The 26,273-nt window shown below is 35.2% G+C and overlaps 1 protein-coding gene across 1 annotated transcript; it reads right to left on the reverse strand.

Moving 5' to 3' along the window:
• Nucleotides 1-2,037: 2,037 nt before the first annotated feature.
• LOC141536004 (uncharacterized) lies at nt 2,038-19,259 on the reverse strand. The gene is made up of 3 exons (XM_074256202.1): nt 19,187-19,259; nt 2,519-3,173; nt 2,038-2,399 (listed from the first exon to the last, which is right to left on the reverse strand). The coding sequence occupies exons 1-3, from the start codon at nt 19,257-19,259 to the stop codon at nt 2,348-2,350; spliced, it is 780 nt and encodes a 259-aa protein (XP_074112303.1). The 3' UTR covers nt 2,038-2,347.
• Between the last annotated feature and the right edge of the window lie 7,014 nt (nt 19,260-26,273).

Genomic DNA, 26,273 nt, shown 5'->3' on the forward strand with positions numbered 1-26,273 from the left:
AAAAAAAAAAAACAATAAATAAAATAGACAAGACGATGCAGAATAAGATGGGAGATGAGTGGTCGGTCTCTCTCGGCGGGTACGACAAGGAGTTATGATATCAGCGGCGATCGGCGTGCCAAGTGAAAACACGGTGGCGTGAGTAATATACTCAGGATGGGAGGATAGGAGTGAACAGTGAGGTTTCATCTTAGCTCTTAGGAAAAGGACCGTCAGAGGAGACCGGAGCGTCAGTGGGCACATATCATGATAATAGACAATACTTGGAGGGGATCGGGCATAAAATGATCCGAGCGAGATGGTATCAGCCCCGTCCTCCCAACCCTGAGGAAAGAAGCGAGAGGGTCAAGGTGATGCGATCCCGGAGCAGTCATCGTCCCCCGTAAATAAAGAGAACCTCGTCTTATAACTTGTAAGTATGAGCAGCGAGCTACCAGCCACCGGATTCCCATTCTCATTCTCCGTCTTGATATTTTTCCCGACGTGCCTTCAATCGAAGGATTCGACTTGCTCAGAATAGTTACTTATCTTTTATTTCTTATCATTATTTCTTTTATTAACTCTCTCGACTCTGGACAAGCCAGCGTAGGCCGGAGCCGAGCCAGATCGAGAAATAAGAGCCAATCCCGTCCGTACCAGCACCAGTACCAGTAGCTTCAATTTTCAGTCGATACCACGAATCCACCTCTGATTATTCTCAAGAAAGTAACCCTACAAATTGAGCATCAGCTAGAGCTATCATCATTCTCGGGTTTGATTTAGACTGTGGTTTCGCTACCGTTCATGTTCAATCATCTTCCTCTGCTTGCTCCCGCCTCTTATCTCCGACTTGATGCTTCAACTCTACATTTCATTTTTTATCCACCTAAAATAATAATGAATTTCACGCTTGCCATACACCTGTTCCAGCACCTCGATCTGAAGATTACTGGAACCTGAAAACCACCTGGGTGTTTATAAGTAAACGCTTTTTGAAGGAAATAACATGAGATTTATCAGCTATTTTGCTTTTTATTTCGGGTAAATATGTGCTAGAGTATCAATTTGGTTCAACTATAATCCAACTATCTTGAATTTGATACACGGAATGAAGAAAATCGTTAGATTCGCTATGTAGAAAGTTAGTTGTTAGTATTTTTTTCCATAATTTTAATTACCAATTTTAACTATGCTAACATAGTAATTAATTAAATCATTTTTTCTCTCCGCGTATTTAAAAAAAAATCAATAAAAAATCTACCTATCACCTAATGTCACTAATGACTCCAACGTCCGGTCTCATTAATCACCCTAGTGATTACCGGGCCCTTTGGAAGCCGGGCAAAGAGGATCAGAATTATTATCACCGTATCATCCGCGCCGTCCACGGAATTCGATAACTACGATTTGAATGATTGGACGTTGCTCCTATTCGGAGCCCGGCTAGCGCTATCGAATAACAGCCAACAGCCGTCTCGATGATCTCTCGTGTGCAGTTCTGTTATTTATGTGCATGAATTACCTGCTGAACATATATAGCGACAGACAATCTATAATGTGTAGTAAGGACGTATTTAATAGGCAGAGAGCCAGACACGGCATCTGGATCACGGTTTTGAATTTAATAGGAAACCAGTGGAACCAGACCGCCGAAATTCGAAATTCGCCTCTGCTCCTGATTAGTCCAAACATGAAATACATACGCTCTTCTTATAATTTCCGACGAGTCGGCCGCCGTCATCGAGATTCCGTGTATCCCCTATCATTTAATACCAACACTGTTTTCATCAGAACACACTTAATTTTTCTTCGTTTTATTCACTCGTCTACGTCTACACGAATGTTATTTAACGAAATACTTACCGATTTGAAGGATAATGCTGCTGGTGTGGTTTAATTCCGGACAAGTTGTCACGCAAACTCGTCGTGTCCCACTGAAATGATAATACGTCCTATACCTATTTCGCTCACGCAAACGCTGCAGCGCCTGCGAAATATATATCATTTGCTCATGGTGAATTTTTTTATTTATTTAATTTGGCTTACTTGAAAGTCTATTAGACCATTCTTTATACATACAATTTAGAATTTAATTTGCCGAAGTTGAATTACAGTTTTTGTTTCGTAGGGGCTTTTATTTTATTTTATTTTTATTTTTTTTTTCCACTCTGTTCGGGCTGGTGTGATAAAAGATGATAGAAGAGATAAATAATAAAGTTCTTAAGGTTAATGGCGCCAGCGACACTGCGCTCGGTTGATTCGACATCCGGGTGGATAGTTCGATCCCAGTTCCGCGTCGACGATTATCACCCTCTTAGTGCCTCTGTTTTGCGACTTCCCTTTTCCGCAAACTATTTTCTCGAACAGATCATAAACTTCCATTTCCTTTGGTGATCTTTGGGGCTTTTTTCTCCGATTTGCTTTGATTAAAAAATTTAATCTTTTATCAAAGTTTTTAATGGATATTTTAATTAATATTTAAAAAATATATTTAGCTATATTTAATCAGTGTAAGAATGAAAAAAATTAAACAACTTACAAATGTTCAGAGTTTCGGCTCTTAATTGGTCCCCCGATAAATTCATGAACAAGAATCCGAGGCTGGGGAGAATGTTGGTGGATGAAATTCTCAGATACCAAAATATTTTTTAAAGCCGTCAATCTCTTGAAATCATCAGCGGATCTGACAATCGCTATATCAGCTCTTGGACCGGGTGGTTCAGGCAAAATTGAGAATTTTACTTTTGGTTCGTTTTTTTCGTTGCTCAGCTTCGAAACAAATTCACCCGCGTCTTTAATATGTTGCACAGTCCTTGTGAACACTTCGTTCCAGGCTGATACGTCATCTTGCTCTTCAATTTTACCCTTTTCTTCTTTTGGAGGAGTTTCAATATCGATGTCCAAATTTTCTGGTGTTGGAATCATTTTCAGCGAGGAAACAATTTCATTTTTTAGAGCTTTAGGCTTTCGGTCGATTTTAAATGACTCCAGTAAATTAATTCCCCATTTCTGCTTCAAAACATACGTTGGTACGTCTAGTTCTTCGAGTTCTGATTTGACAGAAAAGTTGTACCCTCTCTGGCGACACAAAGTTTCTAATTCCAAGTCGGAAATCAAAAATTCTCGGTTTTCAAATTCGTAATTTTTGTTCAAGTCAAAATTGTCCAACCAGTCTAATGTTCCTCGAGGATTTTCTGAAAGGTAAAATTTTTAGACAAGTGTTTGAAAAGAATATTGAATGATATCTAAAAGTTATTTAAAAGTAATGGCTCAATATTAAATTTTTTTTGAGAAATCTTTTACTCCACAAAAAAATAAATTAAAAAAACTATTGGTAAATGACAAATATTATAATTAGCTTTAATTAAAGACTATTAAATAATTAAAACATTTTCAATTTTAAAAACAAATCGTGACAAATAACAGATAGATTACTACTGAATAACTTAAAAAAATTTTAAGTTTCTTACCCAAGCATAAAAATGTTTTAAACTTCTCCAAAACATTTTCACTTGGTTCAAATAATTTCCCGAAATTAAATTTACTAAAAAAACTTTTAACCAAAAAAATTTTTGGCTTCAAACAACTAAATTGGACTGGATTCATACTGAAATTTATCAATTTACGATTACACAAATGAAACTAAAGATAAATCACATCACAACTTTCTATTGTTTCCAAGAAAAATAAACAAAAGAAAAAAACGTTCCCTCAGCGGAAAAAATTTATGACGCATTGACATTAAATAATCGAATGCCGAGATCTCAGTAGTAACTCTGGTTAATGACGAAAACTTTGGGTCCTCAGAGACCAGACTCGCCCCAGTTAATGTCCTTATCTCGTAATATCTATCAAAAATTGTTGGTAGGAAAAAGGAGAGAAAAGCTGAGCCAATATTTTATTTTATCTCAATGGAACAATTCAGAGTAGGTCACTATATATGTCGTCAGACCCACCAAAGTCGATAATAAAAAGCGCGAGACATAACACACGAACGAGAAAATTCAAGTCGTGGTCATTCGTGCCACGTACTCAGATAACCGTGGATAAAAGTTTAAGGGCGCGTTATCGAGAGAATACGGAGGACATTAAAAAAACGCACGTGTCCTTAACGGTGGTAAGTCGATGCAATTTTAAACGGGCTATTTCCGTCCCTCCCAATCGTTTTTCAGAGGCTGGGAGCTAGAGTGACACATGTCCCCAATGCTGGTACATGAATTCACCGACGCCTCGGGAATACTAAGCAGATAAAAAAATTTGATAGGAATTAAAATTTATCAGTCCAAATATTCAAACGAATAAATTTGTAAGCGGTGAGATTGACGAGCTAGTCTCTCATTGAATCGATCTAATTTTTTATTCATTCTATTTACAATCATGGAAGGATTTTTTGAGATTTTATGAGCTTTATTAACTGTTAATAAATGATTTTTTATAAATTAAATAATTTATTAATTTTTAATGAATCATTTCATTAAATGCTACAAACTAACAAATAATCAATATTTATTGATAGCTAAAAAAGATATATGAAAGTTAAAAAATCGTTTATTAAATACAATATATTTTTAATAAATTTATCAAAAGTTGAATAATAGTAACTTATTAAATTTTTTCCAAATAAATAATTTTATTAAAAATATATATGTTACATGATTAAAAATTTTTTTTTCTTATAAATTAATTGATTACTAAAAAATTAAATTTATACTTTTAGAATTCTCAAGTACAAAATATAACATATAAAAACATTTCTGTCAAGTTATTCCTCAGCGGTCGAAAGCCGGGACATTAGCAATAAATTCGTAGGTCCCTAGTGCCAAATAGCGTCATAGTCGTAGTCATAGGGTCATGCCCGACCATTCCAATTCTATAAATTGGCTATGACAAAGTTATTGTGTACGACGTGCATCCATTTCTCCTCAGTCTTCATGTCTACCCACACATTCTATCTCCTTATTTATTTCTTCTCATTAATTTCCTCCGCGCTGCACCCCTTATTATTACTCCATCACTTTACTGCCCGGCGTATCGCGAGGTCACATATTTTGTCAAGCCTTGAGGGAGAAACAACAGCCGATAGTTCACCGTGTGAAGGAAGAAACTATAAGACACACGTTCCAGGTGCGTGTTCGCTGCCTACTTCTATTTCTGGTTCTCGTTCGTTTAGGCCTCTCCCTCGTGATCGTTTGAGACATCGTTCCCGTGAGGCCGACGCCAGATACGTGACGCAGAATACTCACCTCGCATCTTAACCTAAACTTTTATATGTACTTCTATACTTACATTCACATATGGCAAGTACACGGAGAGAATTGAATAGTAAAAATTATCATTTAGTTATTGTAGAGTTTTTTCAATTTAACTTGATAGAAATTAATAATAATTAGGTTATTAAGAACCGTATGTATTTTCTGAATCCGTTTGACAAGCTGAGTCGATATATAGCAAAATTTTTAAAAAGTTCCGTCATGAAGACCAATGCAATAATTAAATTTAGTTATAGTCAATTATAAATAGTATTTAATATCGTCAATTATTTATGGTATTTGACAACAAGCTTGTATTTTTTTAATACATTTAATGTGTGTTTATATTATTATTAATACTAATACATTAAACGATATATTATTTTTTAAAAGGAAATTATATAGAAAAAAAGAAATATTAGTCATACGTTTTTATTTAACGATAAAATTATTCTAACAGCTAGTTGGTTAATTGCTCAACGATAAGTATGAAATAAGTATAATTATCTTAATAACGTTAAACACTGATAACTAAAATAGATGTAGCTTATTTTATCGTTTGTTTATGAAACGGTATACTAAAATAAGAATATTATTGAGTATTTAAAGAACTAAAATATTAATTTGATAATTAATTAATATTGCATTTATATTAAAAAACTAATTATTTCAACGCTGATGATTAAAGCCGATAATTTCATATCGTAGATGATATAATGAAATTTTTTCTGAGTATATGGTCGATAAAATAAAATAAAATCATTCAATTATTTAAATGAAATTGAAGCGATACCAGAAACCGCGAGTGGGTGAAAGAAATAATTGTCTGAATTTAAAAGCGAGAATAAATAAAAACCGATTGGATATTGTAATAGTGTGAATTAGTTAGGAAATACCCGGGGGCTCTATGAAGAGAGTTTACATTCACGAGCTTTTTTCTACCCTTGTGAATAGTAGTCGTAGTACAGCGGCGGTGGGTTCCCAATGAAACCGCTCGTTTATCAGCGACCGACTCGAGTGAAAGCGACACCGAGGGCTCGTACGCGCGACGAATAACAATCTCTACCCCATTCCTGCGATCGTGTCAGAGAGTGAAGCTCTTTTCTGTAAAACGCTATATATATCTGTACTATATAATATGTCTAGAGCGTCCTGTATATCCACTCCACCGCTTAGTTCGCAACCTCTAAGTGAAAGAATCCCCATCAATTTCTTTTCGCGGGATGAAATCTAGTATCTGACTTGGGACCTAAATCCTAAGCAGCTTTTAGTTTTATTTTCGTTTTAATCCACTCAAGCGACCCCAATTGACCAACACTTTACTTTAATGTCCCATTGGTTTCGGTTACTTTGAAATTTATTTTGTTTTTAAAAAAATTCTAAAAAAAAAAAATTCAACTATTTGATCAACCACTTATAGAAATCGTAAAAAGGTTCAATTCAAACAAGAAAATTTTTTCTTGCAAAAGATTTCTTTGCTTAAAAATATAATGAAATAAACCATGAAAATTTATTAATTTTTAATATTTTATTACTAAAAAATTGTTAATAATTTTTTTTTTCTAAAAAAAAAGAATAATAAGATACCAGTCGATAATAATAATAACAATGATAATAATTTAGTGGGACTCTAAATTGTAAATGCAAATGGGAATATATTAAAGGGATTGGGATGTCGGGGTATCTGATCTGGAATCACTCGGTTCAGCAGTATATCCAATTTGCGTTGGGTCAAGTTGTAAAATTTTTCAAGGGTACGGTTTTCCTCGGGCGTATTATGTGTCTCGTTCGATAAAATTCTCGTGAGCCAAGAGCCGGCTCCTTGTCGCCCCATTTGGCAAGTGTCGTCGTTGCGCCGGGCTAATTTGTCAGTTGTCGAGTTAGCGTACTCCTGGGGATTCTGGGGGCGGCATATCCTCGGCACGAGCGTTGTATAATCAACCGGTGAATATCTGAACTGCTTCGGAAGCTGCTTTTGTGTATACATAGCTGGTAAAGTATCTTGTCTCAAGCTTTACCCCCGTTCTCCTGCATCTTTATCATCCTCTACTAGCCCATTCCCGTTCCGATAGCTTCTATCCAGCCTTTACGCTCATTTATAAAGAAGAGCCTCTACTCCGTTGGCACGCGATTGATCGTGCCCAGTTTCATCACCGCGGGGCCATCGAATCGCTATTTTACAGTCTCAGGCTTATTTACTTTCGAACCTTGTCGTAAAATTCATATTTTCACCTTGTAAAATTCATATCCGTCTTCGTAAATTGATTGATTTTCATATTTTTATAAGAAATGTTTGCAAAAATTGTTTTAAGAATAATTTATATGAAAATTGGTAATAAAAAGTTTCGATTGTTTGTTTAAACCAATATTCTATCTAAAAAAATTAGTAGAAACATTTTTTATAAAAAATTATATTTTCTACAAAAAAAAAGTTTCTTGTCATTTTTTCGTATCTTTAATATTTTGTCCAAAATAATAATAATAAAATGTTTGAAGAAATAAAATGACAAGTAAATTAACTCGAGAGTAGAAAAAAAAATATTATTCTAGAAAATGATAAGATTTAAAGAAGAGCAACACAAAATTGGAATTGTAATCTAAGAACTGAAAAATAGCGTAGTAAACATAGACGGATATGAAGTAAAGTGTGTCGAGGGGCGAATAGACAAAGCTAATGTAAGCCAGTTGGGTCATATCTCGGTTGTCACATGGCAGGGAAGAATAAGAGCCGTGTTCCGGATTTTCGGGGCTTTGTAGTCATCCATTTCCCGGTGAATCCCCTCGTGTAAATTATTTAAATAAACAAGGATGAGGACGAGGACGAGAAAAGGAGTAGTGGAGCAGAGAAGCGCCAGTAGCTGTTCTGAAGATTGGCTGCCGCTATTTGCACATCTCACTCTGATCTGCCGTTCTGTCTCAGTTCCTCATCACGTCAGCTCCAAGCTGTACTGAATTGTGAATTGTGTTGGTGTATCTCAGTGACGAACAATTACCCCCACCGCTATGACAGACAGAGGGCCAAGAATATCAGAGGAGGCGTTCGCCTACTCGTCTAATGAATTTTAAATTGGCTCGCATTTATAATGCGCACTCGTTGACAGTCTTTCACGGTAACCTTTTTCAAATGACGTTGTAAAATTACTCTGTGAATGTATTACGCTTCTTGGATCTGCAATATTTCTTTTGAGCGCCTCAGAGCTTTTACTTTTCTTGCAAATCATTTGTTAAAGTCACCTCACAATGCACTGATATGTTAAAAAAAATACTTTCGTAAATAAACTATCAATTTTTTAGTTAGTGTGTTAGAAAGTTAGAAGAAAGTTGAATGAATTTTTTAAATAAAAATCTAATATTCAAAATTAGGAAATATCCGTGAAAAAATAATAGCAAAAAAAAGAATAGCGATAAAAAAAAACACCCTTTTGAGTTCATCTATATTTTTCAGCAAATCTAATTTTCAAAAACTCCGACAGATGGCGTATGATCGCTGAATCGTCTCAGTACAAGTCAGTTAAATTTGAGGAGTCAAGTTTCAGAGTAAAAATAATTTTTTTAATCTTCTAAGAAGCTTTTCTGCAATTAATTTTTACTTTAATCAACATTTCCAAATAAAAATCCAAAACTCAAAAATATAAAACAAATTCAATTAGCCAGGCATTTAATTCAAAATAGCAATTAATTAAATTCTGACGAAGGAACTCTACAAGTTTCTATTTCTCAAGACGCCGAAGGGTAAGCGAAGACAATGACGAATTCAAAGGAAGAGAAAGACAAGCGTTTAGACGTCACCTGCCGGACATTCTGGTGGCGTGCTTGGCGCTCTTCAAATGCCGTCATGTAGCAACTCTCATCCGACGCCTGTTTCCCGTCGGACACATTCCGGATTCCAAGACGTTCAATTGTACTCTAACAGATTTCCCGGCGCAATCCACCGATCAATCGTCAATCAAATCTCAGATAAAACTTAAAAGATTAAATTTTTATCTCGGTATTATATTATTCACCTCGGAACTCACCGAGACTATAAATAAAATCTAATAATTCAGTTTATTCAATATCATATTATATATATTATGTTTCGTGATAGGAGTGTTGATCGATGGCTACCCGTCAGTTGGCAGGACTTTTAATTAAACCACCCTCAAGATTAACTCTCCCCTCCGGCCACAACCAAAGACTCTTGTAATTGTTTTAAATCTTACCCTCTTGGCTTCCCTTGGATTCACTTTAGACATACCTTGTTTTTATTCTTGTGCCGAGAAAAAAAAAGCCGCAAAGTGTGTCCTGAGGGTGTGACAGATTCCGCGGCTCGTTGACATTTATAAGATCCGCTCAAGCTTCAACCCTACTAAGGGAAATGTCTAGAACTTAACCCTGACGAATGTCGGCATATCTTTATTTTTTTCTTGAAGTCTTGAGATTTTTATGGATTATTTAATTAAAAAATAAATAATCACAGTAATTAATTCAAAAGCTTAAAATTAGAGTTATTTATTCCCTTTATTTTAAAAAATTTTTGAATAATTAAACCAAAACTGGGCCCATAACCTTTTAAAAATAAAAAAAAAAAAAGTAACTTGCAAGTAGATGTGCTTGGTAAGCTGCAAACCGACTTGCCGGAGGAACATGGATATCTCGAGCTGTAGTTGTTAGTATGTAAACTATTATACATGCAGTCTATGTATGGTCGGCATATTGGTATCTCCTATCCAGTGTATCACTGGCGTAACATCCACTGGCGCTGGGCAAACTTGTTACCGCAACCCTGGCAGCAGTATACGGTCTTTGTCTAAGACCACCGTTACAGTATTACAGTATTGTCTACGATACTGTGCACTCTCTACTCTGGACACTGCAGGAAGACAAGATAAATATACGATAGTCAGCATAGAGTATAATATTAATTAAACGGGTTGTTTTATAAAACAGAGAACATGCAACCGCTGAGACGGAATAAGAGTAAGAGTAAGAGTTTAAGTTTGAGTTATTATTAAATGTCATAGAGACACAACGTCAATTCATCCTATCCAGTGTGTACAAGATCAAACAGCATTAACCACCAGATAAGACACGAGTATACCAGCGTACCAGTAGAGAGAAGAGAGTAATATTTATCAGTTTGTCCGAGATGGACCACATGGCTAAGGCTGACGGTTATTTTTAAATAAAACCAACTCTGTTTCCTATCTTTTTTTAAATATATGAATATAAATAAATTCATACCAGCCAATATCTCTGCGCTACTCTCTAGTCGAGCTTTTATTATTTTTACAAGGAAAATTTCGATGATGCCATTTTTTTTTTTTTAAATTAAATCTACAGAATAATTAGTAATAGTATTGATAAAAAAATTTATCAATTGTTCATGAATTAATTTATTTCGAAACCATTTATTAGTTTATGAAGTATAAATAATTCTTTTTTTATTTTTGATAAATATATTTTTAAGAAAAAATTAAATTTATAAAAAGTTAAAAAATATTGATTAATTTATTTGGTAAATATCTAAAACTATTTTATTCAAATAATTCATCAATAATTTTTTATATTATTTATAATTATACAGTGATAGAGCAATTCATTGACTGTTAAAAAATTCAATTAATTCATTAATGACAAGCAATTATTTTTTTATATTTTAAAAAAAATTTTTCGGGGATGAAATTACATTTACAATAAAGTCTTCTGAGATGAAGACGAAACTTTGTTGTATTAAACAATACTTTTATTAATATTTATTTATTTATTTTATTTTTTTTTTGAAAAATTTGTTAAGCCTTTTATTAAATTAAATGTATTTTTCTCTAAAGCAAGAGAGAGAGAGAGAGAGAGAGAACAATTTTTACGATAAATTTTGTATTCAATGGCTTTGAAAAAAGATTGGGTAGTCAAGGGTCGAGCTTTCACCCAAATTGAAAAGTCTCTTTTGATCGTCCTGCTGTTGATCCGAGTTGAATTTACCTAAGCTTTGACGAAATTTGTTTTTCTCTGGTTCGGAATGTGTTGGCCAAAAGAAAAGGCATCTACAGTAATATTCGCGGGAAATTCATTCGCCGAGTTTCAAGAGCCTTAGTGCAGTCGCTGGCTCCACTACTTGCCAGAGAAATAAAAAGAGTAAAGTGAAGAGAAACAGAATGAAAATAAAAAATAATGGTGGGACTTGAATGTTGCGTGCACCGGGGTCATCCCTCGTCTCGAGAATTTATGCTCCTCGTCCCTAACTAGTCCACCCACTTACTTACAACCCCTAACCTCTACTCTACTCTGCCACTGAAAGACTCTGCTGTACTCAGTGCAGTACCTTCTGTTCTGTTCACTTCCATTCGTTCTTTGTTTTATTTTTATTTTTATTTTAGTTTATTGTAACCACAGGCAATGGCTGATAGGTAATGGGCTAGCATAAACTATATAATATATAATACAACAATAAGGGTGATTGTGAGCTTGACTTCCCGAGGTCTTTAAAAATATCACCTCGTCCTTTATCACTCTTAAAACTTTTTCCTTTTATATCCCAGAAAGCTCACGTCCGATGTGCGGGCTAGGGCAGGATATGCAGCCCGAGCAATCGATTTTAAAATCTCCGGAATATGTAAAGCGGGCATTTACATACCAAGAGTTTTATCGGTGGCTCTAAACGTCTCACCAACTCTACCCACTGACAACACACCCTTAGCTCCTTGGTATCTTTCTTGGATCTCGTAGCCACCACAATATATATCAGGGATATTTCATCCGAGGACATTGCCCAGGAAGTGTCGACGGATTTATGGCAGATTCAACCGCCAGATCAACATTTATTTCTTCTTTTTTCTAATTTGTTTTAGATTCACATTTATTCACTTTATTTTTAGTCTTAAAGGCTGACAAGAAAATTTTTTATCAATAACAATTTTTTTGCTCTATTCAATATGATCTAATTCTTCAAAATGATTTTTTTGGTTCAAGATTTTCGCTTTTGTATCGAGTTAGTTTTTTTATAAGAGATCGTATTTGTTATCAATCGCGAAAATATTAACTAATATCATTTAATTTGTTAGCCTTACTATAATTTACATTAAATCAGTCATTCAATTTTTTTTCTCTCCTGAATATCTTACTGAAATCTTACTTAAACTAAGATTAAAGAACTTCTTCATCTGAAGTCTTCTATCTAAGAATTTGTTTTCACAGCTCAGGAAAATTTATTTCGTAGACTGAAATTTTTTTTTTCTTAAAATGAAGAAATAAAACACATCAAACAAGAAATAAATAATACTTTTTTATAGTGTCACATAAAGAATGACTATCCGTATTGCAAAGGATACTGCAAACTTAGATTTAATGAGTTGGGAATTTGTCACGATCCAAATGCAAAACCAGTACGTTCTTCTTGGATTGGGTAGGTTCCTTCAGAAATCTTAATGTTGTAACCGAATGGCGCATTTTCAACTGTTTCAAGATTGGAAGTTTTGACTTAAATTTATCTTATATTATATCATTTCAATTATTGTCTTATTTGAGAATAAATTCATTATAAATTAAGATTTAAGTTTTTTCCTATCCAAGATTCTTGATACTTAGAGAACAGAAGGTCATAACGCGCCTTATTGCTTTAACGAACCGCGAATTCGTTGCTTTAATCACTTCATTAATATTTAACTAAATATCCATCTAGCTGACAATCGACTTTGTCTTCTTAATATAGAAAAAGTTAGTCGCATTTTGAAGAAGACAAGTTAAGAATCAAGACTCCTTATTCTCTTTCTTAAGTAGTTTCCTTGAGTCTCTACACTCCGGAAATTCTCAGTCTTAATTGCTTCTATTTATGCTCCTTTGGCTTCCGATCACCCGCACCAAGGAAGAGTTACGTGACATGTTTATGAAGCCAACAGTGGCAAGCACTAATGCCCCTTTCCCTCAATCAAGCTATCCTACTTGTACTTGTTCCCGGAGCATTCCAAAAATAAAAGCAAACCCACTGGACTCTTTAGGTCTGTTACTCTCATTCCAAGCGGTATTGATCTTCGGGGGTGCTTTGATCTACCAAAGGGTCTACTAGCTTGGCTCCTCCACACATACGCGTCAATCCGGTAACTATTTTCCCACTGAGCTTCGATGTGTGTCTTTCTTCACCGAGCACACACTTTTTCAGGAAAATGTTCACCTACTCGAGTAGACCGCGCACGTAAGGCTAAGTTTATCATCAGACTCCCTTTCGGGTTTAGGGATACAGAATACGGTTCTTTTTTCTTCTAAGACTAGGTCCCTAAACCAGCGACAGAAGTGTCGGCGTAATTACTCGAAATAAGTTTTGCGGAAAGAGAGAAAACTTATTATCGAACTTGTCCGGCGTTTGGGAGTTTTAGCCTGTAACCAAAGTACGTTACATCTTGTATTATTGTTTGGAGATAGAACACTGGAGATGGTAATGTAATATAGAATAGAATATAATTCTCTGGTTCCTTATCCTTAAGGAGCTGGAAAATTTAGTGATGGGAAAATTCTTGGGATCTACCAGCACGCTCTGACAAAAGAATCTTGCGATTGTATTTATGGTGAAAAATCGACGACATCGAGTAATTTAGCGACCCTTTTATACCACTCGTAGATTAGCTGCTCCGTGAGAATATTTACCGTGTTAATTGCTAAGATATATTTTATTGCGAGACTATAAGGATTCATTTGGCCTTGTCTCATTAATTGTCACTGGTTTTTTTTTTATCTGGTGATATATCTTACAGGTGCTTAAGAGTGATTTTTAAATGAGAATTCTTTCAATTTTTCTCTTTTTTAAAAGTAATAATAATAAATGGTAGTCTTTTACTTCTTTTGGAAATTTTTTTATGAAATTTTTTATTACAAAGAATAGACATATTAGAACATATGTGGCTTGACTAAATCTGGGTCCATAACCTGTAGAATGAATCGGAAATCAATCTTTCATTTCATTAAAAGCTTCCACTCGTATCAAAAGCAACTGAACCGATCTAAAATGTAAGAAGCTTTTAAGTCTTAAACTCGTCGTTTTTCTGTTTCAGATCGGTGACTACGTTGATAAGGACACGGGCAATTAAACAGAAGACGTCGCTGACATGGCCTGAAGGGTAAGTACCAAGTTTTCGTTTGTACAATCTAAATGCATTTGACAACACAAGTACTATTACCACAAGTAATTTCCACCCTTACATCCTCCGGGCTTGTCCCACTGAAACAGTAAAGTAGGGAGCGCAGGAAAGGGTTACGGCAATGAGAATTATTCTGTCGTGTATCAACATTCGAACCGTAAATTCAAGTTAGCTGATAGCTCATAGTCATATAGTTGGTAGCTTATATATGACGTATAGGTGTACATCAACAGTGAGTGTGTATAAGACGGTATGTATGCTTGTCACGTCTTGAGGCAAAGCCGGGCTAATGCAGCTAAACAAAACAAACGTCAAATAAAAATAAAAGTGGCTTTGACCAGAAGGGTTGGAATCCTCCTGGGAATCGGTTAACGCAAATAAAGAAAAACTGGACATAGTGACCCCGAATCTCTATCTCTCTTTTTTTTTACCTTCGTCACACTCGTATTTTTCTTTCTGGAAGCATACTTTCCCTGGATATTAATTTAATAACAGCGCAGGAAGAATCGACAGGCAATAACGCTGGCAATCAGGCACACGTCGCCCTTTTTTTGTTTCTTGTCTACGAAAAACAGAATTAAACTCGATACGAGTCGAGGGTACGAATCTTACGGTATCAACCCTTTCGCCTTAGCAAGTGATGTCACTTTGGGCAAGTGGTGGGTAGTTTTTCTCTTGATTTCACTCTTCTCGTTTTATTCCCCATGTTTAAGACCCCGGGGAGTTCCGTGAACGACATAAGGATCGAGGGTTCAACGCCTATGCTATTTTCGTCTTTGACAACTTGCCTACAGATAGATAATCTCGCTTTTATTCTTCAGGAGGTTATAAGTTACAATTCAAGAAAAAAAAACACTTTGGAATTAAAACTTTAGTTTTGTATCGGAAAAAAGTTAATGATGAAAATGATTGAATTACTGAGGTAACGGAAGGAATGTTAGGATATACATGTATTTATATGTAAGTACTCCACTCACTTGTGTAGGTGGTAGCTTTCTAACTGGGTTATCCCGCAGGAGTTGGGAGAGATGTGAATTCGCACGGTGCTTTCTGGAAATTCAGGAATCGCTCCTGCAATTCAACTTGACTGTTACTACTACTCAGAGGTGCATGCTACTGTATAGGAATAGGAAACTGACCGTACTTCATTACCCGAGAGCCCCCCAGTCTCACGGGTCATCTGTTATCATTTTTACAACTGCCGCCATTCAACAATGTCAAATAAAGTCCGTTAGGTATTGCCCGTGCGAGAAAGTGCTCAGGAGAATTCTACAATCATTATAGATACCACACGTCTTTTTTATTAAATTTTATTTTTTTAAAGTTAACGAACGATTTTATGAATTAATTTTTTCATCACTAAAAATGTCTGAATTTTTCATAAGAAATTTTTATTTAGATGTAAGTAATTAAAATTTATGTGAAAAAATTTTTTGGTAGAGCCTTATAGAATTTTTGTTATATCCTGATATACAAATAGGCCATATTAGATCAAATATAGTATCGAAATCTCCATATATATTTTTTAAATCAAGAGTAGTAATTTAAAAATAAAAATTATTTTTTTTTTTCTTTCAATTTGATTTCTTACTAAATTTTCTTCTAAAATTATTAGAAATTTAATGTTATTTTTTTTTAAAAGCATTGAATCAAAAATCAGCAAATTTATATAAAATTTAATTTCAGTCTGATATATATAATAAATTAATAAAAAATAAAAAATGGCCATATTCGACCAGATAAAGTCTTACCAGAAAATTTTTCAGGGGCTTGAAAATTCCAAGTTGGAATGTTTTTATGTACAAACCAAAAACTTAATTATGTATCAGGAATTTTCTTAATGACTACACACAAGTGTCAGAAAAGTCTGCGGTAACTACAGCAAGCATAAAAAGCAAAGTAAAAAAAAAACTGAAAGACAAAGTAATGGAAAGTTTAATTTTAGGAGTAAAGTTGGTGGTCGTTTAACAAGAACGAACTCATTACCATTCGTCAATTTGAAGTACGCTCGTAGGAAGTGACCAATGGCTCTCTATTCTGGTGTAATGGGCGAGCGCCCTACATCAGTCACTGTGTCCCTCACGACTTAGTACAGGGCCTGTACTAAGTCTTTCTCAATGTGCCAAAGAGCATTATAACCATCTGAGCGGGAAGAGAGTCTCCTCTTGAGCTCTTCTGCTATTACATTTCGACCCTTGCTCGGAGCGCAAAAATTTTAGCGATTCGTTTTTTAATGTAACGAGAAAATGGATAAAGGAGAATTTTAGCGGGTGAATTACGGAAAGAGTAATGAGTGGATGTTGATTTATGGGGAGAATTATTTTTATGGGAGGTTGAGATAAATAGAGACGCAGATCCACCGGAGGCTTTGGAGACCGGCGTAGCGTGGCTACAAGCACTTTGATGCTGTTTCCTTGCCTCTACTCTGCTCAGGCTCTCGGGGTCAAACGAGTTCTACTAACGAGTTGACAAATCGAGTCTCGCGGGGGTCGTGCCAGTAGACCTATAAACCCAAGTATAAGGTCGAGGGTCAAGTATATAACATGCTTCTGTTTATTGCTCTTGTTCGCAGCTTCGTAACGTATTACTTTCGACCACCAGACTTCCCTATTGTCATTAATATTCTTGTCTAATAAAAAAAATAACCTCACACTTTGTAATCGCAAATGTCTCGATCGACGCCAAATTCCTTTTTACTAAAATCAATTTACAGTAAAAGTTAATATTGTGAAAGTAATTTTTTTAGCTTGGTGCGATGGAAAAATTTTTAAAAAAACTTTGATAAATTTTTATTTTCGAAACAAAAGTTGAAAAATAATCATTTGAATACTTAGTAATTCATTCAAATTCTACAAAAAATTTTTCCCCGCTATTTGATCTCAATTCTCAATCAAAACTCTGTTATCTACACTTTAAAAAGCCATGAAACAAAATCCCAGCAATTCAATTAAAATAACAATTTATAAAATCGTTTCTTAATCCAAGCCAGAAAAAAACCTCGAAAAGTAAAAAACAAAACAACGTGACATCCTCAATGTATCACGTACAAAATGAGCGCAGTGGCCTTCATACATACGACCGCATATAAGTCTCACATACATCTCATATCTCGAGATCCACAAAGATACTTCGATACACCCATTCTTTCTCTCATAACACTCTTTTCTCTCTTTCTCTCTCTCTCTCTCTCTCTCTCTTTTTTTTTCTCTCGCTCCTGCAGATTCATCCAGTTTAATATTGACTCAATGTGTATCCTCCACACGTCTCGCTTACTACGGATGAAACCAGGAGAAATACATAATACACCTCCATCTGCACATACAAACATCCATCCACCGGAGCAAGACGCTGCTATATGTTACCCACCCTGTTATTTTCTGGAGGGCAAATTATCTCGACCGCGTACTTTTGCTCAGCCTCTGGATGCACTTGCCTGTGCTCGTGATCCTTGCTCCAAGACGGCTGCTCAGTATAGTATCACTATACAATGCTTCACTGACGCCGATTGAAGCTTCGTGTACGTGGTAGTTCCACGGAAGAAGTAGCATCTTCGCGCACGTATCTCAAGCCACCACGCCGCATCAAGGCACGTCCTACTGGATACTGGACTCCTTCCATCTTTCATCCTTCTGCACTTCCATCTTCGGGCTTATATCTGCAATTGCCTGCTCGACTCTTTCCAGTCGTATCATCCCATCGTAAAAGACACTGGGCTGCATGCAGGATTGTGCAATGTGCATCACATCAGCTTATATATAAAATTTATATATATACCGCGGACTATACACAGAAGCTCGAACGTTTCAGGGCCAACTTCGATACTTTATACTTTATGCTTTATGCTTGGTACAGCTCTGGCTTACGACCGTGGGACGAAACTCCGCTCTTCACTCTCAATCCTGAGATTATGGAGCTCGTAATTCATCTGGGTATAAATGGAAACAACTGAAAGTTCATCAGTCCCATCCCAACTTGATCTACTCTATTTAATAACAACAGACTCAATTTTTATCAATTCAATAAAACTCCCAGAATTTTCTTTTCTATAAATTGATGCTTGATTTCAAAATTTAACTTCACTTTAGTATCTTTTGAAGGAAACAGACCCGTAATTATTATCATTGAAATGAAGCTATGAAAGCAAGTCGGATATCCAGTGAGTTGAATGAAGTTATAAAGGTTAATTACAAGTTTTTCGCTTGGAAAATTTTGAAGTTAATAAATTATTTACTAGAGGTGAATTGAAAATAAAAATATAGGGAATTTTTTTTATTTCAATTAATTTTTCTATTATCAATTTCAAAACAAACGTCTCATCATTTTTTAGTGCAGTAAAAAAAAAAATTTTTTTTGATTTAAAAATTTTTCTTCATTTAAGTAAATTTGACATGATTCAGGAATTTTTCTCTTGAAACGAGTTAATTTTTTTCAGTGTCTAGAAATAGAAATAAAATGAGAGTGGTAATAAAATGAATTAAAATAAATAATATCTAATCTATCGAAGGTTAAGCCTCAAAACTGGGATTTTAATTTGCTTCCAAGTAAGCAGTCTCAAAAGTAGAAAGCAAACAAAAAGAACGAAAACGCGAAAGATTACGAAATATGAGTAGAAACACAAGTTCCTCGATATTTTTGGGTTAAAGGTCGGAAATATTTCTAGAGAACTAAAAGCGTCGCGTGCACGTGGTAGTCATTGGATCCGTCGATACACGGGTTTGAGTGAGCTGATAATTTAGCAAAAATACCAGAAGCCGACTACTAGTAAGTGCCCATAAACTCTACACTCTACGCTTCACTCTCTACTCTACATTCAACATTAAACATTAAACATTAAGCGTACAGTGTACCTACCTACAACACCCAGACACTCAAACTCGGCTATTAGTCTGCGTTCCCAGGAAATAAAACAACCAAACCAAACCATCCTATCCCGAGTAGAGTACTAAATGAGCGAGCGATCACTCGTGCGTGGATATCGTCCATGTGTCCTCGGGTATTTCGGTCGCAAGCACGTGCGAGAGTCTCGAAGGCTCTAGGGGTGCACTCTCTCGCTATCGAGACCAAGACTTACGACCTACTACTAACTTATAGAGATAATAGTCGAGGTGACGTCACTTTTCATTTTTTTTTTTTCGATACTACATGGAGAGAATTAAATTGTAGCACATACAATACGAAATTTTTTGTGATGAACTTTTACATGGTAAAAAAAAATTTGTAGTGTTAAATTAATTAGTTTTATAATTAGGCTTAATAATAATAATCTAAGTAGTATCAATTCCTATCGAGTTAAATTAAAAAATACTCTACAACCAATTGATGAAAATTTTTACTATGTAATTCTATCCATGTGATACTGGGCCATCAATCACGACTCTAAATATAATATAATAAATTTTTTGCTGTGCCATCAAGATTCGCTAATTTGAAAAAACAGGGATTATTTATCGCGAATAATTAATAAAAGCATGATGAGATGTGACCTTTACAAAATAACAAAACTCATGTAAATTTATGGGTTAATTAATTGCCGGCTATTAATCAACCCCGCGAATATTTAACCGGAATATCTCGATGTCCCTCTCTATCTCTCTCGGGTGGTCTTTGCTCTGTACTGAGGTATTACAGTGTATACGCAGTGTTGCCGAGTATTAAACGGCAATCTCAAGAGGATTGACAGCTCTCGAGAATTCACGATATAATATATAATATATAACTTGTAAGCCTAGCCCAATCAAAAGAGGATCCAGATAGATAACAATAATAATGATAATAAATAATAACGTGATATGAGCCAGAGCTTTCGGGTTACTTGGAAGCGTCTTTATCTGATGAGTAGTCAATTTAATTCGGGAGGGTTGGTGTTTATTTAAACATTTATAGTGACTTGTATTACTTGTGCATTGATAAATAAGAATTTATTAACTATTAATAAATTAATTTTTTAAAAAATATTAACAAATTATTTTGTTAAGATATTATTAAACTCACACGTGAATATTAATATACATATGTAAAAGCAGAGGTGACCTCACGACAGCGTATTATCTGTTATATTTGTCTCACTTAAATTAAAGCTAAAGAGTTTACTCAGAATCGGCAGGGTGTAGGTGCAGAGAATGAGAAAACACACTACTCGAGCTATTTTTTCCACGGCATCGGCATTATACATAAAATGTATAATATCACGTTCAACGACTTGCCCTACTTCCTCCTGTTATTATGTTGTGTAGATACTACAGATATTCTCATACTGTGCTTTGCTGTCTTCTCGTTTTATTCTATTCGCTCGAGTGTGATTTATACGCGACCGAACTCCGGGATATCCAAATTAATCTGCCCACTCTCTTTACTTGTTCCTCAGCATCAGCGTCTGGCCTGGTATTGCTTTTGCTTTACTTTACTCTACTACGTGTGTAGTATTGAATTATGTTTCATCCGACGTCAAGAAAAATATACTGTGTTTTTAGATTTTATTTATCATTTTTACTTTTCGGAAAGCTCGTTTTCGTCAGCGTATGCGAATTTTTTGTTTATTCTGTCGTTTTAAACATTTTTATATAAACAATGGATGAGAATGCTTGCATTCTGCAGTTAGTGTGAGATGTGAGAATGTTCAACTTTTGTTTTGAAAAAATTTTTTTCAAAATTTTTAATAATAAATTGTTGACATACGCATAAACTTTTGAAACATAAATATCTTCTAAATCGAATTATTACAAAATTTTTTAAAAATTCTATCATAAGGACCAATGCAATGGTTAGATTTCTTTAAAATCAATTAAAAAAAAAATTCCTGGGGTCACGACCCAAAAACTTGCTATCTGATTGACGTACAGAGCTCATAAATATTTTTTCCAATGGCATCAACATCAATAAGATGGGCATTTATTCCGCTCATCCCTCATCGTTACGGGAAAATAAAACAAAAGTTATTTCTCACCCGCGATGCCGATGCACGTTTCTCTGGACGCCTCCAAACGATCATCCGCGATCGCCGCGAGATTCCGCAGTAATATCCAGGCAATACACCGCGATTCAAGGTCTCGAGGAGTTGTCGGGACAGGAAAGTTTATCGATAATTTTCTTAGGATTGCAGGTGCTACATGCTACACTGATGCATCTACTGCATGTACGTGTGTGAGGTGAGACTCCTTGCTGGTGTGAGACTGAGACAGTCCTCAAGTATTCCCAGAGGCTCGCGGACGACCTCTCGGCCTCTGAGCCACGCCCAGTTAAAAAGAACCCACCATCAATAGTATTAGTACCAGCACCAGTACCAGTACCAGTATCAGTACTTCTACTTCTACTTCTATTTCTACTTGTATTTTGCCAGAAGAACCAGACTCTTGCACCCGGAGCGTCGATCGGCTTTCGAGGTATCGCATCAGACACCAAAAAATTTATCAAATTTTATTATCCACACATTAATTAAATCTGTAAAAAAATGACAGAGTGTTGTCAAATCCATGTTCCAAAGACTCAAAGATTGATTCACATTACACCCATTACATGGACAGAAATATATCTCGGTACTCGGTATGGGATCAGAAGCAAAAATACGTAACCATAGAGGTGTACGTGACGCTTCCTTACACTCCCGAGACTCCTGAGTGCGAGTACGAGTGTGGCTGGTTGCCATAGGCTCGCCATTCGCCATAAAACCATTTTAAATTCTCCTCGACTTGAAGAAGCCAATTTCATCCTCCAAGGATCTCAAATATACTGCTTTTAAATTCCTTATTCTGGTTTTTTTACTTTTATTTTATTTTATTTTACTACGACCGCGAATCGATCTTGCTAAAGTAACACAAAATCACCAGAAATAATCTGTCGTTTCAGATTGAAGTCATTTGTTCGTAAAATAATACATGGAAATTTTTGACCATATCAGGCTTGAAGTTAAAATAGCTCATATCAAACTATATCAAGTTAAATTTAATCTAATATTTCTCTTCATAGCAATTTATATTAAAAATATGTTCACTTAAAAAAAATTTATGTAAATATTTTTATACATTTTTAAGATATGATTTAAATATATTTTCACAAATTTTTCATATGGGATGGCCGATTTTAATACTATACCATGTCAGAATTAACAAAAATTGATATATGAACATATCAGAAAATTTTTCCACAAGTATAACAGTACACTTATAATCCTACGCTAGAAAGTTAATATCCAACTAGTATGCAATAAGTGAGTAAAATATGGCGCGAAAATATCGGCAAGTTGTTGCCTGAGACAGATATTACGGTGACCCGAGGTCGGACTTGCATCCACTTACTCCTTCTCCTTATGCTCATGCACATGTTAAATCTTGTGTCGTATTTCTTGGACCCCAGGGCTTTCTTATCGTTAGTTATTCCTGGTTGGGTACTCAGCGGTCGCTAATTTTGTGCTATTTACAATCATTCATCTAAATCATTCGTTGAGCTACGGTCAATATTGATTTTAGTTTTATTATCTCATCTCTCGCATAAACGCTCCAGGTATCTCTTATTTTTCTTATTATTTTTACAATTATCAACATAAATATTATCTTAAATTAAATCAAAAATACCAAACATTCATCTTACACAAATATTTATTTTTATTCAAATAATCACAATAAATTTTTTAGCAACACTTTTTCTTCTTCTCGGATAATTGACGATCAGAATAAAAAAAAAAAAAAACCGTGTAATTTTTAGTGTAAAAAATAGAGTATGAATAAGAGTAAAGTAGTGACTAGCGACACGAAGTGGAGGCTGAAAATCGTGAGACGTCTATTTAGAGTAATCGTAAAGTCTGAACGTCCTATCCCTCGTATCCTCTAATTTAACCGAGCTCTCTCCCGATGCTGATGGCGAGTGGTATAAATTTTGTCGATATTCCGAAGACGGTGTATTACTCAACTAAAAATGAGAAGTAAGGCGTACACGATCTACTCGGGTTCCATGATCTACCGACAAACCTCATCTTTGGTCATTATCCTCTTACTGTCAGGGAGTTATTTAGAGAGGTGATCTTAAGAACATTAGTCGTACGATCGCTCGACTGGAAAACTACGTCTACAAGTACTTCTCGGTCCTCTCATTCACATTATTATCATTATCATTATCATTATTTTTATCATTATCATTACCCCCCTCTTTGAGCATAAACTTTACTTGCGATCGTGCTCCACACCGAGCCGTCAATTTATGATAAATGTTGATTACAAACTTCTGTTTTTCTCCCTTTCTTCAATCTTGAGACGTATCAAGTTTGCTGACCACCTTGATGCTCTTTTTCTGGGTCCTTTATTTTCGGTGGCCGTCTAATTCATCAGCAATAAGAGGAAAAATTAATTTTCTTTCTGACAAATATAGTGGAGAGCGTGATTCCCGAGCGCAAACACGCACAAAGTGTCAAATTGCCATTATCGGGAGGACTGCGTGTACCGAGATTACGTGTCGTGAGTACAGACGAGAGCTCACGAGAATGCTGTTAGATGTTGTATAGTAGGGTATGGGCTGTAGGGTAGTCTTTTACTCTGGATGACCCGGACATCCCCCGGTGTTCCTCGACTGGTGATCTCTACCCGATAAATCTCACCCTCTATTATCTCTGGCACCCGGCAAATAGTAAATGCTTGTTCGCAACGCCCTCTTTATATATAGAGCTTCCAAGACATCACTGTATTTTCACAACGATGCCTTATTTTACATGGACAACTGCTTCTAGTAAAATATAATTATAAGTTGTGATTTAGTGCAAATGTCACAATTTTTTTTTTTTTTTGAAAATTTAAATTGAAAGAGAAAGCTCTGAAAAAAGCTAATTGATCAAAAAAAAATTATTTATGACCCAAAACATTATTTTTAAGAAAACCAGTTGTCTAGATTCAAAAATTTTTTATCTTCAATCAATAAAATCGAATTCTTCATTTAAAAACAGTATTTTTCAAGGCAAACAATTTTCTTTTTTTTATAAAATTTAATATTCTTGGTACAGAAATATTTTTTTTTTAATTAAAAATACAAAAAAAAAGAAATAAAATTTTTTTTTTATTCAAGAATTTTATTTACTTAAAATATTTTAAACCGAATTTCTCAAAGGACAATTTAAATTTTCAATATAATATTTTTCTCAAACTAATTATTTTTTTCTATGTAATGAGCTAAAATATTATCTTTTTTTTTATTTTATTCCCAAATTAAAATAACTGTTGATATTGTTCAGACAAGCTTAACATATCAAATTAATATCAAGCTAACCATACGAAGCAAGTGTATCATCCATATTTAACAACATAATAGGGGATCCAGTGTATCTGATATCTAATATCGTGGATATATTCGGTTGGAAACATTTAATGAGACTTGTGATGGCTAGCGACTTCCGAGTCTCATCTTTGCGACGTAACCTATCGGAGATTTGAATAATAAATGTACGGACGCGAGACGGTCACGCTATCTCCAAACATGCCGGCTTGTCACTCGAAATGTCAGTCGAGCTATTTCTGAGCCGTGCCGGGTATTAATTGATCAATTTTACCAACGACCCAAACAAATATCACAAAATATAAATGACACATATATAATAATTAATATTGAATATTAAATGAAGTTTAAACCGACGTCACGGTTCGACAAAACTTCCGTGAGAAATTTCCTTGAGACACTAAGTGCAGAGTAGTTCTCTCTTCTGTCTCATACTTCGTCTTCAAAGACTAAGACTAGACGTTGCAAGCACTACCTCACATATTCCACAAGTACTATTCACTGCACAGTAGTAATGTATGCAGATTGCAATACAACGCTGCCATTACGTATCACATATTACATTTTCTCCCTCATATCCATATTATATTCAAAGGAGTGTAAAAGTAAGAACTAAGACTAGAGAGAGTCTCACTGCTATATCAATGCAAGAGACACTTGAGTTCACCAAAGTTCATATGGCGAAATATTCCCGCAAAGGACGGTGTACGACTTGTAGTACTTCATTGAAACTATATAGTTGCACTGTCTCCTTACCACCCCAAATTGTATCGTAATTTACCGAGATCACCTGCGCCTCACTCACCTGCCAGGAATTATACCCCAGCCCGGGAACTACAGATTAGATGCTCCGCGAGGAAAACGTTCCTCGGGATAATTAGTGTTGATTGCGCAATAATCACCGGTGCCTGGTATCTGTACTACCTCGTACTCGTACTTTAACTCTGTGATTGCAACGTAAACTGAGGCATTGTAATTATTTTCGGGGAAAAAAGTTTTAATTAATAATACCGAATTATAAGTAATTTATGTCATTATCGTTAGGAATTACTTATGCTGGTTTTCATTTACATTCTTGTTTTAATTGTATACCAGGTACTTTATGAATCGCGTGGGATAATTCGCGAAAAAATTTACCGAAATGCCCAGGGATGGCAAATTTTCATATATGATCTGATGTGGTAATAAACAACTACATATGTAATACGTGTTGATAATTATTAACACGTAAACTACAAATATGTGTAATAATTGATAATTAAATCGACAGTACGATATTTGAATGGATATTCGGATTAGTAATGTTTGATGTTTGATGTTTAATATTTAACCGGAGAATTAGATGGAAACATGATTGTGGTAAGCGGAAAAACATCGGAGTAAGAGGAATCTTAAAGATCGGGAAGCTTCACGGAGAATGTTGAGTATAGGAGCCGATAAAGGGTCTGGACCCTCCTTCCGAGCGCTTTAAACAATTTTAAGGCTCATTTCCCCTCGGCTGGGAGCGAGGGTGGAAGACGACACGCGGCCTAAGGCGTCCTAAGGATTCACCATCCACCGTTTGCTCTCTTTCTCTTTTGTCTTTAAGACGGATGCTGGATGCTATCTCGGGTGTTTCTGACTCTGTAAGGTAACCCTCGTATTTACCAATTACCTAAGTAATCTGCGGCTGCCAGACTCCTTCTCG

The sequence above is a fragment of the Cotesia typhae genome, unplaced genomic scaffold (assembly GCF_013202065.1).
Source record: "Cotesia typhae breed Kobodo isofemale line unplaced genomic scaffold, CoteBio_Ctyphae contig_123, whole genome shotgun sequence".
NCBI lineage: Eukaryota > Metazoa > Arthropoda > Insecta > Hymenoptera > Braconidae > Cotesia > Cotesia typhae.

Excerpts from the sequence above, each read along its gene's own strand:
- LOC141536004 (XM_074256202.1), bottom strand. The coding sequence starts at position 19,259 with ATGGTTTGGTTTGGTTGTTTTATTTCCTGGGAACGCAGACTAATAGCC. Across the intron at positions 3,174-19,186 it reads TGAGTGTCTGGGTGTTGTAG|AAAATCCTCGAGGAACATTA; the intron begins GTAGGTACACTG and ends TTTACCTTTCAG. Across the intron at positions 2,400-2,518 it reads AGCCGAAACTCTGAACATTT|CAAATCGGAGAAAAAAGCCC; the intron begins GTAAGTTGTTTA and ends TTTTAATCAAAG.